The 17,428-nt window shown below is 35.2% G+C and overlaps 2 protein-coding genes across 12 annotated transcripts in view; both read right to left on the bottom strand.

Moving 5' to 3' along the window:
* LOC6030950 (lachesin) overlaps positions 1-17,428 on the bottom strand; it is a 138,199-nt gene that overhangs the window by 116,782 nt on the left and 3,989 nt on the right. For 2 of the 11 annotated variants that reach the window (XM_038259891.1, XM_038259890.1), the window contains exon 1: positions 7,807-8,134. The exons of 1 other annotated variant lie outside the window; for it this stretch is intronic. Coding sequence is in view for 1 of the 10 variants with exons in the window: in XM_038259899.1 (XP_038115827.1) it covers positions 8,055-8,121 (67 nt within the window). In the remaining 9 variants the exon portion in view is untranslated. Of the gene's footprint in view, positions 1-7,806; positions 8,148-17,428 lie in introns of those variants that run through there. 8 more of the 11 variants (XM_038259893.1, XM_038259895.1, XM_038259892.1 and 5 more) reach the window with 8 other exon arrangements.
* On the bottom strand, positions 13,571-14,971 carry LOC6030947. Its single transcript, XM_001841755.2, has one exon. It carries the CDS (start codon positions 14,804-14,806, stop codon positions 13,721-13,723), a length of 1,086 nt encoding a protein of 361 aa, XP_001841807.1. The 5' UTR covers positions 14,807-14,971; the 3' UTR covers positions 13,571-13,720.

Below are 17,428 nucleotides of genomic sequence, written 5' to 3' on the forward strand. Positions count from 1 at the left end.
TCTTTCAGCACACTCACATCCATGTCGTACAGGCCTCGGAGGACCTGTTTCATGGGGCGTTTACCTGGATCGTCATGGCTGTAGTATTCAATCTTTGTGTTGTTCAGGAAATCCCGAACGTAGTTGTAATCCTTTCTGGTAGGTAGCAGAATTTTGAGTCCATCAGCACACAAGCGAATGGAAGCTCGTAAAGCACCAGATTTGATAAATCCGGTCAGCCACTTTCGCACCGAATCCGATGACGATGTTTTCACAAAAATGGGTGGCAACTTTTCCCGTCGTTCAAATTCTTTCTTCTCGCTCAAGTCCACAGGGAGGGTAGCGAACTGGTTTCCAGACAATTTTGAGCTCATACTGCCTGGCTTTGCAGGTAGCGCTTCGGCATTCTTTAGCTTCTTCGAATCTGCCGATCCTGCTGGTGAGGACCGCCTCTTTTTCTTTCCCTGAGGCATTTTTGCACTTTTTAAGCACTTTTCAGGAGCTAAAATCCAGGAGTACCTCACTGAATGATGGTCCACAAGGGAATCTCTATTTAGGTCTCATACTTGACTCGAAACTATTGTTTTGGCAACATCTAGATAAAATATTGAACAAGTGCAGCATTCTCATCAGGTGTTTGTATCCTTTAATTAACAGAAAATCAAAGCTATCTTTGAAAAATAAGCTAGCAGTTTACAAACAAATAATTTACCCCGTTATTGAGTATGCAGTACCTGTTTGGGAGTGTTGCGCTAGAACTCATAAATTGAAGCTCCAGCGCACAGTGGATCCAGGTGTGACAAAAATCAAAAAATGAAAGTTGAATTTCAGTAGTTTTAGTATTTTTCTATTTTTTCTCATACCTTCAAAAACACTTTCCCAAATTTTCAGCAAGATTGGATGGAATTTGAATTTTTAGCGGCTTTGAGAGTGCAGACATTTTTGTTATTTCTAGTAGCTGAAACTTCAAAATTCGCGAAAAATATATTTTCTTAAAACTTGCATAACTCAGCCAATTTTAAACCAAATTTGATTCTTTTGGCTGCATTTGAAAGGTAATTAAAAGTTGTTAATTTTACTGTTCTCGGAATTTTGATTGACCCCTCCCCCCTTTTAAGCTATTCAAACGAAAGAAAGCATTAACTATTTTCAAGATTTTTTCGAATTTCAGCTCTTCAGGAACAATTTTGTACGGGTGTGACCAAAGTCTCGTATGCAGTTTCTGTCATGAAATTTAATGTACTTTCAGACTGTGTATAGCAAATTTTGCTCATACTTGCTCGAAAGATCAAAATTTGCATGTTTCTAAAAAAAGTCAAAGTGGATCTACTCTACTCTATTCACGAATCGGATCAAATAGTCAGCTATGGCAATCGCCTTATGATTTTTCTTCATATTCAAGAATTCAACAAATGTACTAAAATAATACTGGATTTAGAATTTCTTAGTGTACCAAGATTCCGCCCCGCCCGCTCCCTCGTCTTTTTTATGACTTGGTTAAATATTCCTGTTGGAATGACTGAAAACTTTAACGGCGAAAATACTTTCTATAGTTAAATTTCACATGTGATTGTGTGCTATCTTGTGACCTGCCTGCTGAAAAAGATAGGACGTGTCACAAGATAGCACACAAGCTATGATGTGTATCTGCGTGGAAAACTATTGGAACAAAGTGATGCGGGCAGTGATAAACATATTACTTAATGAGCAATTGCAAACATTTTAATGAATACCGTCATCAGGGGTGACATTGGTTCTGGTGGGTGAGATACAGTCATACAAAATTGCTAAAATTTGTATGACCCAATCTCACCCCCAGACCTAATGTCACCCCTGATGACGGTACATACTTTTTTTTGGTACGATAGATTTTCTTGTGGGAATCCTAACCATGCAAGACTTTTTTTCAACTGTCCCAAAGAGGTCTTCCAAAAAGTCTTCCTAAAAGCAGTTTTTACCTTACCTATTTTTATGTGTAGCTTAGTACAAAAAAAGCAGAGCAGACCTTGGCTCTAGTCGTGGATGAAAAGAGGAGGAAAGATGGAAAATAAAAAAAATAAAATTGAAAACTTTATTCTCAACTTTACAAATTAAAATGTATCACAAATTACTTTAATTAATAACTCTACTGCAAAAAGTTAATGATTTATTAATTTTGTAGGTGACGATCTTTGTTTTGCACCCTAGTATTTGGAGAATATTCGAAAAAGAAGGAGATAAAAACTTGAAATCAAATTTTCGTTGGGCTGAACACAAATCTAGAGTTTTTTTTAAAGGTCCTTTAATTTATATTGTTTCACCTTTAAAAAACTCTAGAAATTTCTTCTGATCTTTTTCTACCTAAACTACAGATACTACTAAAATAAGCACAGTTAAAATGTTATGATAATCTCATAGAAGCCAAATAACACTTTTCCTCAAATACACAAATTTTGGAACACCCTATTGACTGGACCACCCTAATGTTACTACTGTACTGACCCTGATCAACATTTCGGAAAATAACAAAGCTGTTATTCAAAAGTGTGGTATCTACGAAATTTCGGTTATGGATCATTGTGATATGGTACCACCCTAACATTTTATTTGTTAAGATTTACACACACACAAAATCAAAATTCCAAGCTACTATTGATATAATAAAAATACAATTTCAGCAATTATAAAAACATTTAAAAAATAATTTATGATGAAATGAACTTAGATTTTATTTCATGAAAAACAAATGTATTTTTTAATTCAACTGCCTAAAATCACCCCAATATGACATATTTGGTAGAATATCTGAATTTTTTTAATTTTGTCACACCTTTGTTCGGAGAGAATCCACTGTGCAGCGTGTCCAAAACAAGGTACTCAAAATGGTTTTGAATGTTCCTGGCTGGACAAGATCAAGTGAGGTTCATGAATTAGCAGAAGTAAAAATGTTGGATCAGAAGATTCAAGAAAAATGTTTGAAATTCACGGAAAACTGTGAAATATTCATGAATTAGCAGAAGTAAAAATGTTGGATCAGAAGATTCAAGAAAAATGTTTGAAATTCAGGGAAAATGTGCTATATCTGAATACCCCTTGATTCAAGGATTGGTTTAGTTTATGGTAAGATTAAGTTAGTTTTAGGTTAGGTTATGTTTTCTTAACATTTTTTTCCTCATTGTACCTAGTGTTACAAAAATGATAAATCATATACTTTTAAAGTTATGAAAATGAACAGTGTTTAAATCACGAAAAGCAAACTAAAGCTGAAGAGCCACAGCTGACCACTTATAATGTAAACCAAATGTAATTATTATAAGAAAGATTCAATAAAGTATATTTAATTCACAAAAAATCAACTTTTTTCACTATAACTTTAAAATTTTAGCGATGACCTATAAATATTTGGGTACCATAATTTTCGTAATTAAAAGACTCAACTATATGCAACTATATATGCAAAAATAGTGCATGGACCTTGTGTGGCCCACCCTACACCCAAAACTGGCAGCGCTAGTCCGAGAGAATGATGGTCTCGAGTCGAGAGAATAGTGGTACCATTCACGGACGCAGAGAACACAGCTCGAGATGGGCGATAGAACTATTCTCTCGAGGTTCATTTGCAAAAAAGTTCATCCGTCAAACAAAAACCAAAAGTGTCGACAACGGGAATCGAACCAGAGACCTTTGACAAACCAATTCAATGACTTAGCTGCCTCGGCCACCACAGCTTGGTGACCATGGAGAAGTCAGAAGTCGATGTATGACACTTGTTGGAGATTTATTGATTCAACTAACGAATGAACTCATTTGTTATTATGGTGTGAGTTGGTACCATTATTCTATCGATTTTGGCACTGAGCCCTCAATAAATTTTGAGAGAACGATTATCTCGATTCTGAATTTTGGGTGTAGAACATTTTTTTAAAGTTACAATCTTGAGAAAAACCTAAATATATGGAAAATATTTCAAAATATATTGAAATTCTATCAATGTCACCCCGGTTTACGGTACGTTCAGAGAGGAGAGAATCTATCAACATACCAGCTCGGCGCTCTTTTGGCCTGCACTACCACAGTTTGCCGTAAATTTGAATTTGGCATGATGGAAATTGCTTGTAAATGTGTCTTTGATGTCGCGTTATCAACAAAATTGCAACACATTTTTGATAACATAGATTTTAAGCATAACTGAGTAAAACAAAGCCGATCGCAAACTATTTCGACTCAGCGACTTAGCGACATAACGCAATCGGTCTCTCTGAACCATTCGCTGTACTACCCGACTGAAGTGAGAGGGAGAGCAAAGAGAGAGTATTCTGTAACGATTGGTGTGGAAGCGACAAACGATAGGAAACGGTCAGAGCAGTTTTTTGTCGCTTTCAATTTGTGGTCTAATCCGAGGTCCATTATTCGATATCTTGAGAAGATGGGGCGATATGAACCCATTCATTTGTCTAGATTTTAAGTGATTCGTAGCTCGAAACCGCGAGGACTTTTGTGTAACATTGGACGCCCGATAGGTGATTTTTGTTCGATGCCACTATCCACTGCGACCAGGAATTAGATCTGTTGCGGACTTGCAATTCTATTTATAGAATCACAAAGGCTTCTTCTGTTATTAGGCAAATGGGACACGCACATACGCTATTGTTGAGCGTGTGTGTCGAGCGATCCACTGCCGTAACTTCGCCGCCTAAGAGGTGTGAATGTTTTTTCAATCCACTTTGGCTCTGCCATTTCCACTCTGTACTGTCCAAATGTATCGCTAGAACCAAGGGGCACATTTTACGTTTACTTATACCCAGCTAGCCCTTGAATTCTGGTTTTGAAAAACTCGTCCCTTCAAAGCATTTTTTGCGATCGGGCCGTGGAGCTCTGCAGGACAATTCAATCAATTAATTTTGACTAAAATCAGGTCGCAGAACTAAAATTTTATCTTCGAAGTAAGAAAATAAAAACAATACAATACTCCCATCCAAACCTTCGGATTATATGGGTTTCAAACGATCGGGATTTTTTTAATACATTTGTAAGTAGTTTTGTGAAAATTTTGAGTATTTTCAAAAAATGTTGTTATTACATTCGAAATGTATGAAAAAATCCCGATCGTTTGATAACCACATTGTAAAAACGGAAATTTTGAGTGTTTTTTCGAAAATACGTGTGTGATTTTTTTTGTATTTTCAAAAAATGTTGTTATTACATTCGAAATGTATGAAAAAATCCTGATCATTTGATACCCAGATTATAAAAACTGAAATTATGAGTATTTTTTTCGAAAATACGTAGCTTTGTGAAAATTTTGAGCGTTTAAAAAAATGATTTAACATTCGAAATGTATGGAAAAACTGATAATTTGATACCCATATTGCAATAACATTATATTTTTGGTTTCTTTAGAGAAAAAAAATGCATTTTCAAAATACAGGAAAAATACGTATTTTTGTGAAAATTTTCATGAAATTATAATTTTAATGGATAGCTGACATCACCGATTACAAAACACTATAATTTTTTGATGATTGCAAGATTTTCATACGATTATAGCCAATGTCTCCCATATACCGTAAACCGGGGTGAAATTGATAGAATATCAATTTATTTTTGAAATATTTTTCAACTGGTAAGGTTTGTCTTAAGATTACTATTTTTTAAACATGTACTAGGGTAGGTCACACAAGGTGCATGCACTATTTTTGATAAAAAGTTTTTTCAATAGTGTTTGAAAAAATAGTTGCATTGATAATTCTAATTTTGAATTCCGGGGTGACTTTGATAGTCATATTTATTCTTGTAAAAATCAAATTTAATGTGTTCAAATTTTATGTTCACGTCAAATGTACCGACACTAAGTTGTCTGATACAGCTTTTAAGAAAAAAATTCAATGTTTATAAAAAGTTAACTAAGTTTATAAGCCTTTTAACAAAAAGCTTAATTTTAGGTAAAATAATTAAAAAGCCAAAATTTTGCCTAAAATACATTAAAACTAGTTTTGTTTATAAAATTTTCGAATCATATTACACTCTCAACTAAAATAGAAGCAAGCATCAAAAGTTTTCTTATTTTATATGACATTTATTCTGCTGAAAATGCATATATATTTTTTTGAATTATGTTGGAAAACCACATAATACCAAATATATACAAACTTATTTTACTTTCTCCTAGTGGAAAATTGTCCATAGAATCCGAAAATGCATTCCATTTTTCGTTTCGAAACCATTTTTATTGAGAAAATCATGACACTTTCAGAATATCAAAATAATGCTTTTTATCAACATTTTCTTAATCATAGTTAACTAACTTTTAAAACTTTTCAAAATTTTATGAAAACTTCTTCTAAAAGTACTTTGAACACTTTTCTAACATGGCCAGAATGATCCATACAATTCCGTACGTATTTAATTTTTACTCTTCATTTTGCGGAAAAATATCAAACCAATCAAAGTCACCCCGGCTATAAAAGTCACCCCGTTTTACAGTAGCCAAAATCCCATAAGCTCTGTGCCTCGATTATGCACGCCTCGGTTTTGTATCCCCCATATGCGGTGCTAAACCGAGGCATGTCTGTATTTGGAATTTTGGGTACGCCATCAAATCGGGCGTTCAATTTTACACAAAAATCCTTTTGACACCAAATTTCTTACTCTTCACGGTTTCGCTCAAGATATCGTTTCATGATATCGAAAAGTTGACCATGAACTCGTGATCAGGGACCTACATTACCCAGTTTTTTTCTTTGTAAAATTAGAAAATTTCCTATATGTTTGTATGAGAACCTTCAAAGATCGGACCTATGAATGCTAAGGTATCGCCACAAAACAAAAAAGATAGAGAAAAGTTGTGGTTTGTTTGTCAACCCTCATAGCATCAAACTTTTTAATGTTGATTTTCTACACAGATGTATAACTGTTGATTTTTTCGCAATGCCCTGTAAGAATTTGGTTCCAGAAGCTGTTTCAATTGACGAAATAAATTTTGTTTTGGTCCCAGTCACCGAAAAAACAACAAAACTCCCGTCAAATAAATCAAATTTCGATGCGCTTATTTTAAAACAAACTTAAGTACGCTCAAAATGGTTGAAATTATTCAAATGTATAAAATGTATTATTAAGACATTGGGGAAACCCCTTTCGGCACACTTTATTTTATTTTTTCAAAATTTAAATTGCTCGTGTCTCTGAGACCTTCTTGCGTACTCCATGGATTGAGAATGTGAAGAAAAATTGCCGACCAGTGTAATTTATATTTTCAATGAAGTTCAACTGAAACATACTTAAAAACAAACGACTAATATATGTTTGCAAATGCAATCAAAGCCATAGAGGAATATGGATAATTTGTAAACATAATAATGATTAAATGGCACTTCATAGCTAATTTGCTGTTCAATCAGTGCCACGACACTTCAAGAAAACTGAATAAACTAATCATCGAAAATGCGATCGGCAAACAAACGTTACTGCTGAGACGTGACAACGGCACATACTTGCTCGCAGTGCAAAAAATATTATTCTCAATTTATGTCCTATCCAAGAGGTGGTTTGAGCACAGAGGACAGAGTATTCTCTCTCAGGATCCAATTATTGTTCCATTATTGGGTTGTGGTCCGTGCACACTTGTGTGGAGTTCGTTCTCTCATTCATTTCGGTTACATCTGGCAAATGACAAACTTTTGGCTTTCTCCTAGTTTTAACCCGAGCAAAAGTTGGTGACGTTTATCCTGTTACGCAAAACCTTCGCTGGCAGGCTGGCTGGCAACTTTCAGTCGAAGAACCCACGCCGACAGTTTGCAGCACAAATTCAATTTATCTACTGCGGAAACTCTTCCATGCTTCACAGCTCACCAACGTTAACCATTTATGCAGCATCCTAAGAGACTTCCTATTGGATCCAATTTAATTTTCTTCCTTCTTTATCAATTGCCACATTTTTTTATCTCGTAGCACTTTTTAAATTTAATGGTTTTATCCTCTCATTCACTTTATCGCCTCAGTTAATTCCAAAATCACTCAATTTGAAAAGGAAGTAGCAAAAGCAGAAAAAAAATAACCACACTATTCATTTAACCACAAAGGGACCTATTAAACCGCACCTAGCCAGGAGCACGAATCCTGGGGTAAACTGTTTATAGTGACACAAGTCCTGAGAGACCTGTGCATCGGACGACTTCTGAAGGAAAACTGGCTCGACCGAGTCAAGCTCTTATGTGGGCCACAAATGTTTCACTACCTTCTACCAAAACAAAAGCATAGCGCATGTCCTTTCGCCAAAGTGCGACCGACTCTCATCCGAGTGGAGCCAAAGCAAATCTGCACCCCGTGTGGTTTCGCGGTATTGCATTGGAAACGAACCATTCCGTTTGATTCATTGATCAACTTGCCGGAGCGTTGAATTTTGTCACACATTGAACAAAAAAAAACATAAATGCGCGCTCATGTGTCGCCGTCCAGCCAGACTATGTATGAACAGTATGCGCTGGTTGGACACAGCTGGAAGCCAGATTTGATTATACTGACACTGTTATAAATACAGTTGGTTTTGTATCAGATACAGGCAGCTAAGTAAATATTTACCTTTAAACATAATTAATCCAGCACAGTGTGAGAACTGTTACTAGTTTTTAGTATTTTGAATTACGGAAACCGTCAAGAGGGGTGAATTCAGACTGCAGCCTGGAAAGGGAAATTTGTATCCTCATATAATAATATATCTCATATCTCAAATATCCTCATATAATAATATAATACACAGAAAAAAAATCATGGTAATATTACATCTGGGAAGGGGTACATCTTTTATGTCAGAAACAAGGTGTAATTTTATCTCTGAAAATGTGTAATTTTACCACTTTTCTGGTGTAATGTCACTTTTTCAGTCTAAATTGAGGTAAAATTACATCATAAAAGAGGTAAAATTCAACCTTCCAAAATTTCAGCTTTTAAATTTACATTATTTTTTTCTGTGTAGTTGAAGGTACAGCAAAATTGACGGTTTATCCAATTTCATGTTTGTTGCTTGCTTAGCTGACTAATTTATCATTTCAATTTAGAACCTAACCTAACTAAAACGTTATAAAATGGATTCATTGAACTCGTTCAAACATGATTAGCATCTTTTTTTTCACAACTTATTTTTAATAGGTCCTTTTAGGTGCTGATGATTAGCATCTTGTAGAAAGAAATAAAGCTCAGATAATGCAAGGCAAATGTTTAAGCATTTAATATATAACCATCCAGACGAGAGCATTTAACATAAAAACTCTCTATGCTATACTAGTTTTCACTTCAGACGATTTCTACCAAACATGCCTCATATTACCTGTGCCTACGACGCGGTCGCTTTTTGTTTGTCGCAAGCAGTATTTATTATAAAAAAAGTTTTTATTTTTTATTTCGGTATCTATTGAAGATAGAGCTTTGGTGTCTTCGAGAGAGTTGTTCAACTTTGTCGAAAACAAAAATATTCTATACCTTGTATCTTAGAAAATAAATAGTTTTTTCTTGTTTTGCACAACTCAAATCAATCAAATTGTAATGACGTCTGAGACAATAATATAGAACCTTTTGGTACCAGCAACTTTCTAGAACATGTCAACTTTCTAAAACTTATCGTTTTTGAGTTATATGCAAATCAATATTATTTTTCCCCATACAGAGCTGGCTCTGTTCGCTGCATACAGAGCTTAGCTCTGTTCTACCATACAGAGCAGGTAAGGAGTTTTTATTGAGCCTGTAGAGCTCGATGCGTCTCTGTGCAAAACTCGCCAGGAAAAAGTAAGAACTCTGGAGCATTCATTTTAAAATACAGTTCGTAGTTTACTCGTTCTACTGATTTTGAATATTTCAAAACATTTACTTTTTTTTAATTTTAAGTTAGGATTAGTTGTTAAAATGAATTTTTTTTCTTTTTGCCTTTCTTACTAAAGAAAGGTATAGGTTTTACTTTATGGCTGGACGTCATTTCCATCTTCGTAAATAAGACGATAATCGGATTTTAATCGGAAAAAAGCCAAAAAATCACACTGCATTGATTTTCGACGCTCTATCGATTTATCTTGACAGAACTCGTCTTTCTCCAACCCTCGAATTTTGAGAAAATAAATTCCGTGGAGATCGAGTGATGTTCGTATGTGGTAAAATTTTGCCAAATTTTGTGTCGCGTCGTTCTCAGCTCCCCTGAATCCGATTTTGATTCTTCTGAATGCAGATGAATGCTAGTGTGCTGAACCTGGGCGAGTTGCCACTCAAATTTCGAAATATCCATCTGTTGTCGGATGTGGACAGACTTTTCAACAAAATACACAGTTTTCAAATGAAAATATGGTCAAAATTTTTCATTTTCATATCTTTTATTTATCTCAAAATTGCATTTTCGAGCTCTACAACCTCCCAAATTTTCATCCAGATTCATAATATGGTTCTGGAGTTAGAGCCGTTTGATTAATCTACCATAAGAAAAAAATTCCCTAAAAAAAGGTAAAAGCCCACCTGGTGACCTTCACCAACATTTTTCGTATCTAATTTTATCCGAAATTTCTTCCTACATTCATAGTACAGACCATGAGTGAGCATCTAAAACAAACTTGACATTGATCGGCAATCCCGAACAACTTTTAGAACGATTTACTTTTTGCCTTTCTTACTAAAGAAAGGTATAGGTTTTACTGTATGGCTGGACGTCATTTTTATCTTCGTAACTAAGACGATACAGCATGAATTTTAATCGGAAAAATCGCCAAAAAATCACACTGCATTGATTTTCGACGCTTCGACGCCAAGTTGTCAAGTTGAGCTTCGAATACTGGCGCGAGAATGCTGGCGCATATATGTTTTGGCTTGACTTATACTCGTTTGAAGTAGCTTGTCTACCGATGTTTCCTTCAACATGTAAGATATCGTAGCTTTTCGGTTTCTTTTGCTCTGTCCGTTTTTTGCATAACTGTCCAATGTTTATGCAAAAACTGTTGTGACATAGGACATTCATCCCGCTACAATAAGTTTGTTTCCCGTATGCTCCTAAAATCGCCTTTAAGTAGGCTTCAATTTGTCGTGATTTCGTAAGTTTACTTAACAGAGTTCAGAGACGCCAATGGCTATCTACCTAAGGTATTGCGATTGAGTGTGTAGTGGTGCGGTTGTAAAAATAGCTATCTCTGACTCTCTCACTTTCGTAGATGCTGAACTGGGTGCTGAATAGTGGTTCGCAAACCGGCCTCAATTTTGAACTGTCAAAGTGGAACCAATTTACTGTTCGCCAAAAGTAGAGAGTATTGTTATCGATTATTAAAAATTGTTTTCTTTTTTTTGCAAAAATATAATATGTGTGGCTTTTGAGGACATTCAAATGAAGTCAAAAAATCTTAAGAAAGTTGAAGGCGAGATCGTCATTTTTTATGATTTTGAATGATAGATGTTTAAGGGGTTGAGGCGGTTGTATCCATCCAGAAGCTGTCTTCATTGTTTAATTCCGTTTGAATACCTACTGGTTTAGTTGACAAAAATCTGTTTGTTGGATCAGCTTCGCTAGAATGAGCGATGTTTTTTCGCTGGACTACGAAGAGCTGCAGGATTCCAAAATCTGCGACATCGCAGAATGAAACTCTCGCCGCAGTTCTTCGTCACCCGTAAAAGAAAAACCTTTTGTAATCGATCGGAACTTGAAAACACACACAATTTTCCAGCAAAAAAAAAAATGTAAAAAACTACTACTGATAATAAAACAGCTCATTTCTCAGTAAGAAAAAAGTCATGCTTGTGCTTGAACAGCCTCCTACTCTGTAAATGTAAACAAAGTGGGATCATTCGAAAATCACGTTACGAATTTTCTCTATTCATCACCCAGATGCTGAATGGCAAGCTTCCCACTGTGCGGTTAACTTGTTCCTCGGTTTTGCTTTGCGCCTGCTTTGTTCGGTTTTTGGGCTCGTACCAAAACTAGAAAACCAAAACCGCGGTGTGCATCGTCACTGGCACATGGGAAGCTTGCCGTGCTTGCGTTTGTCATAAACGCTTGTTTGATTAAAAATTTGTATGTTTAGAAATACTCTTTTGGTGAAAATTGTGTTTTCAATTTCTTTTGGAAAACACATCATTAATAATATCTTGCTTTCATCATAAGATTTTTTGTATCAAGTCGATGTTATGAATTGAAAGAAGTTAAATTCTTTAGTAAGAAAGGCTCTACCTCACCCCTGGTGGGATTAAATCGGGTTTTGACTCAAATGTATTCTATTTAATGCAATATTGTAAAACAATTTGAAGTTAATAAAATAAATGTAATAAAACGAAAAATACAACAAAGATGAAGAGCATTAAGCCATAGCACTTAGCATGTAAAAGAAATGTTATTATTATAAGAAAGTTCAATAAAGACATATTTAATTTAAAAAAAATCAAACATTGATATTTTGACACTTTGGCTAAATTCTGAGGGGCAGATTCAGATTTAGCGGGCAAAATGATGGAGAAACATATTTGTAGTTGAACAATTTTTTAATTTCGTTAGGGTCCCATACACTTTTTCCTTAAAATGATATCTCGAGTGGGATTTTTTAAGCGTTTTCAGTGCTAGATCTCTCCCATCGAATGCAACCTGCGTATGGCTTGCGCATTTTTGAGATATATTTATACCACCAAGTGGTAGAGAGCCTAGAGCTTATTAGAGAACGGACATCTCAAACCCAAAGGTGCCAATCGAAGCACGAGAACTGTCAAACGGAGGTACCAATCGAGCAAAATCCTTTGTCTTAGGCTCGCTTGGTACCAGGGATGCCAGATACACAGATTTGTCTGTGTTTCACAGACTTTTGAGCTTGTTTCAGACATTTTTTGAGGTGCACAGACTTTTAAAAAACTTCATTAAATTATTATTTTGTAATCTTTTTTGTCGAAACTTATTTCGTAAGTCTTCAAATGCTTAAAAACGAAATTTCTGATGGGTTTCAATGACTGTGAATTGATATATTTGAATTTTAGACAAAAGCACAGACATACACAGACTTTTTTACAGACATTTAAAAAAAACAAGTGGCATCCCTGCTTGGTACCTCCGTTTGACAGTTCTCGTGCTTCGATTGGTACTTTTGGTTTGAGATGTCCGTTCTCTAATAAGCTCCAGGCTCTCTACCAAGTGGGAGTTCCGCAACGGAATTGGAGAGTAGCAGCCCAGGACCGAGCCCAGTGGCAGCGCATCTGGAGACAGCTCATGACCCGGAGGTTGTACGAGCAGTAAAAGTAAAGTAACTATACCACCAAAATGGTTCCATTTTTCGGAAAATCGATGTTTCTTAATTTTGCGATCTGAACCACTGTGCAATGGTAGCACCAGTGTTTAGACAGTTAAATTAAATTTCAGTAACCTTTCCAATCCAATTGAACATAAGATTCAATTGTTCTAACAGGGGGTGGGGTTGGGTTTCCATAGAATATATCAAACATTATTTATCATTTTTACTGGGGGATCGTACACGGCAATTTAGCGTATGTGTAATAAAAAACAACCATGACTTAGAGAAAATAACTTTATTAAATCAATGAAACTGTTTAGAAGTAGGTATAACTATTTTAAATTGCTAATATCGATCGTCTTGTACAACAGATTAAAATTAATTATGCGTTTTAAATAAGTCTGTTGAGATTAAACTAGATCTATACCATAGTTTGTCTACTTACGACTCTTATTAAAAATATATATGCTCGAATTATCCAAACATTCCTGTCTAATTTTTCCGTTATAATGTACATCATATGTATCACAAATCTAAGCCTCGGTAGTTATTTCGAAAGTGCTGTTCTCCCTTATCGCTACATTGTCCATCTTTGGCAAATCTGCACTGTTCAGAATCTTGTTTACTGTCCCATTTGCCTCTTCCGGTAAGGGAATTTGCATTTGAGGCTGTTTCGTCGCACTGGAGACATTATCTTCGATGTTTGCGCTGTCTTGTGGTGTTTCATCGGGGTAAATGTGCGTCTCATTGTGGTCCATATCCATTGGAGGAGCGGAGGCAGTTGTTGTACTAGTAGATGGCTCAATTGGGACCGGTTTCATTGCGAAAGGATTCATATCTTGAATAAAAGGCGTCAGTGGGTATCGTTGCAGATTAGAATTAATGGATTTTTCGTCAATTGGCACAATTGGTTTTACTGGAATTATGAAATGTGGAACCAATTTGGTTGGCACTAGAGGCATTTGAGTTTTCTGCTCAGAACTTTTTGGTTCATTTGTTTGTGACTCCTCTTTATAGTATCCAAACGTAAAGAATGATCTCAATTTTTCGAAAAAACTAGGCTCAGCGACTGGTGTGATGATATTTTCATCCAGAGATTGAGACATGTTACCATTAAAATCTTCTAAATTATTTAGATCAAAATTGACAAAATCATCGTTGCTTTCGATAGCCCAGTCATCTGCAACGCCTTCGACCGAATTCTTAGCCGCGAATGTATCCATGCGCTTCACAGGCTGATAACTCAAAACATAATCCTTGATTAATTCGAGTCCTCCCGGTGTGGAAGCATAGTCTCTAACAGCTTTGATCGTTTCACTTTTTGATGTAGTTCCTAGCAGTGTCATCACTTCTTCCAGCGGTGGAAGATCGTACATATCCTTTACGCCTATAATCCGTGCCAGTTGATTTAACTCCAAGATTTCGGATGTAGATAGTCCCAGAATGTGAGCTGCCGACACCACTTTCTTTGGTGGTCTTTTGTTTTTTTTCACCACTGGAATGTTGTTTGAATAAGCGGGACCATTATCCGAAGGAACGGGTTTGACGACGATGAAGTGCTGTCCATTCTCGGCTGTGAAATAACTTATTGGAACCGCTGGTATGAAGGTCGGTGCCATATTTTGATCATTCGGTCCCGGGATAAAATAGGTCGGTTTTGGCGCTACAGCTGCAACTGTAGTTTCAGAAGGCTCTGTGCTTGTATAACCTCCGAAAAAATTTGGAAAGAACCTTTTCTGTCGTTTATGCGGTATTGCTTCTGATAATATGAGATTCATTGATAACAAAATTACAAGCAAATTAATCTGTAAATTAAATGAAAACGAAATAAAAATATTATAACAAAAAAACACCAAACAAGTTGCATAAGTAAAAATAAGATCGATAAAGTGTGTCATCATATTTAAAGGTTGTTTTCTCAACCCACCGGCCCAAGCAAAAATAAGAGTTAGATTTTTGTTTTGACAAAAATCTAGTTAAAAATTACTATTTATTTAACTCATGATACATTGCACTGCAGCCATGTTTTTTGTAACGTTTTGTTCAATTGAATACCTCAATATTCAATACCTCAAATTCCTCAAGTTCAAAATGTGAAAACTTGTAGACCAATCACGAATACTTTTGTTAATCTTGAAAAAAAACAATTGTCAAGGGTAACAAAGTCCAATCACATGCTCTGTTAGAGACCAAAGTTTGTAATCTTATTGGAATTTTTTACTTGTATGCAGATTTCGCATAGTAAAACATACATTTTCAAAAAATCGTTGTCGCTTTATTCAAACCAAACTTGAAATACATCATGTCAAGTTTGGAATAGTAAAAGTAACACCCTTGAAGAGTATCCCCCATGTTTAGGTCATTTTCATAAAGTGTCGAGATAAGGTCAAGTTTGTGACGATACAATACCTTCCTTTTATCAAGCAATCAAAACCAGAAGTGTTGATCCGAGCCGGGGATAAACTTCCGATCTACCGCTTACGAGGAGGAAGCGAAGGAGTAAGATTTCAAAATAATAAACATAAATATGAATAATATTTCGGAAGAATTCTATGCATATTCTGTTAAGTCAATGGTTACTAACATTACATTTCATAAAAATTTCAATTACATAAAAATACGGTCTAAATTCACAAAGCCTGAAAAATCAATTATAGTATGGTATGTATACGAATTTTTGATCCTCTTGGCGAATTTTCAACATTTGTCGGATTTGTGTACGAATTTTATTCGTATAATACGGATTTGTACGGAATTTAATGTGACAATGATAACTTTTTGAAATTGCTTTGCCAAAGCTTTTGCTAATTAGAAAATTTTATTCAACTGTCAGTTTGATTTTAGAGGATAGTTACGGTAGTTTTCTAGGTTTGCTTCAGTTCAAAGCTGATTATCAATAATTGTTCTATAAAAACGTATTTATCCAAAAAAAGAACCAATTGTTATTGCTTGTGAAAACCTGGGAAAATCTGAAAAAACAATTTTTTTGTCATAACACTCAGAGCGATTTACTCGTAACAGCAAACTTACAATTTCGTAAACATTTAAACATTTGAAAAAATGAAAGACCATATAAATTTAAGAGCGAGTTTTTCACCGATGTGAAACAGGTCGTATCGAGGTGCTCCGATTTGGATGAAACTTTCAGGGTTTGTTTATCTATACATGAGATGAACTCATGCCAAATATGAGCCCTATACGACAAAGGGAAGTGGGGTAAAACGGGCATTGAAGTTTGAGGTCCAAAACACATGAAAAATCTTAAAATTGCTCGCATTTCCGTAAAACTTCATCAATTCCAACTCTCTTAGTTGCATTCGAAAGGTCTTTTGAAGCCCTTCAAAATGTGCTATAGACATCCAGGATTGGTTTGACTTTTTCTCATAGCTTTTACAAATTACTGTTAAAAATGGATTTTTTTAAACCCTTAATAACTTTTGGCAACAGCTTCCAACACCCATACTCCCATAGGTCAAAAGTTATGGAATTTCATGGACTATAAGCCAACGGTATTAACTTTTTGGCCAATCGTAGTTTTTCTCATAGTTTTACGATTTTACTAGAACAAACATTTTACAACGTTAGTTTTTGCCCTGTAGGCCAAGAAGACGGCACTTGTTGGTCTCAATTTTGTCATATTCGGAATCCTCAGAAAATTTTACATTAGATTGAGGTTTTGGAATTTTGAATTTGATTGGAAAAAATGCCATTTAGAATTAATTAAAATATTATTTAGAATTTTGTCGGATTAGGGGTAATAGTAGTTTATGCAACAAGTTGCAAAAAGAGGATTTTTTCAGCACGAGTCGTACATTTATCCAACGAGGTTCACCGAAAAGCTTAAGGGCTGATAAGGGTATTTCATCAGATAAACTCTTCGAATCATGCCAAGCGTTTTAAAATAATATTTTAAACCGGCGTTTTCAAAATGTTGGGGGTAATTTGATCCCCCTTTAAACATTTTGAAGAAATCTTAAGCAAAATGTTTCTTTTTCATCCAAACTTTTAATTTTCTATAAATTACAGCAATTTCACATAAAACCTGTAAGTTTGTGTTCAAAATTTAACAAGTTTAGCTTAAAAAAAACTAACCTAATCCACCTATGTGGTTGATGCCTTCCTCACTTTTTACCAAAAATGGGTAATATGAGAGGTTTGGACACACATTTCAGGTTTTTTTAGTTCCAGAAAAAACACAGATATAACTTATGCGGTAATAACTCGAGACAAGATTGCCAGAT

Source organism: Culex quinquefasciatus, chromosome 3 (assembly GCF_015732765.1).
Source record: "Culex quinquefasciatus strain JHB chromosome 3, VPISU_Cqui_1.0_pri_paternal, whole genome shotgun sequence".
In the NCBI taxonomy this organism is placed as follows: Eukaryota; Metazoa; Arthropoda; class Insecta; order Diptera; family Culicidae; genus Culex; species Culex quinquefasciatus.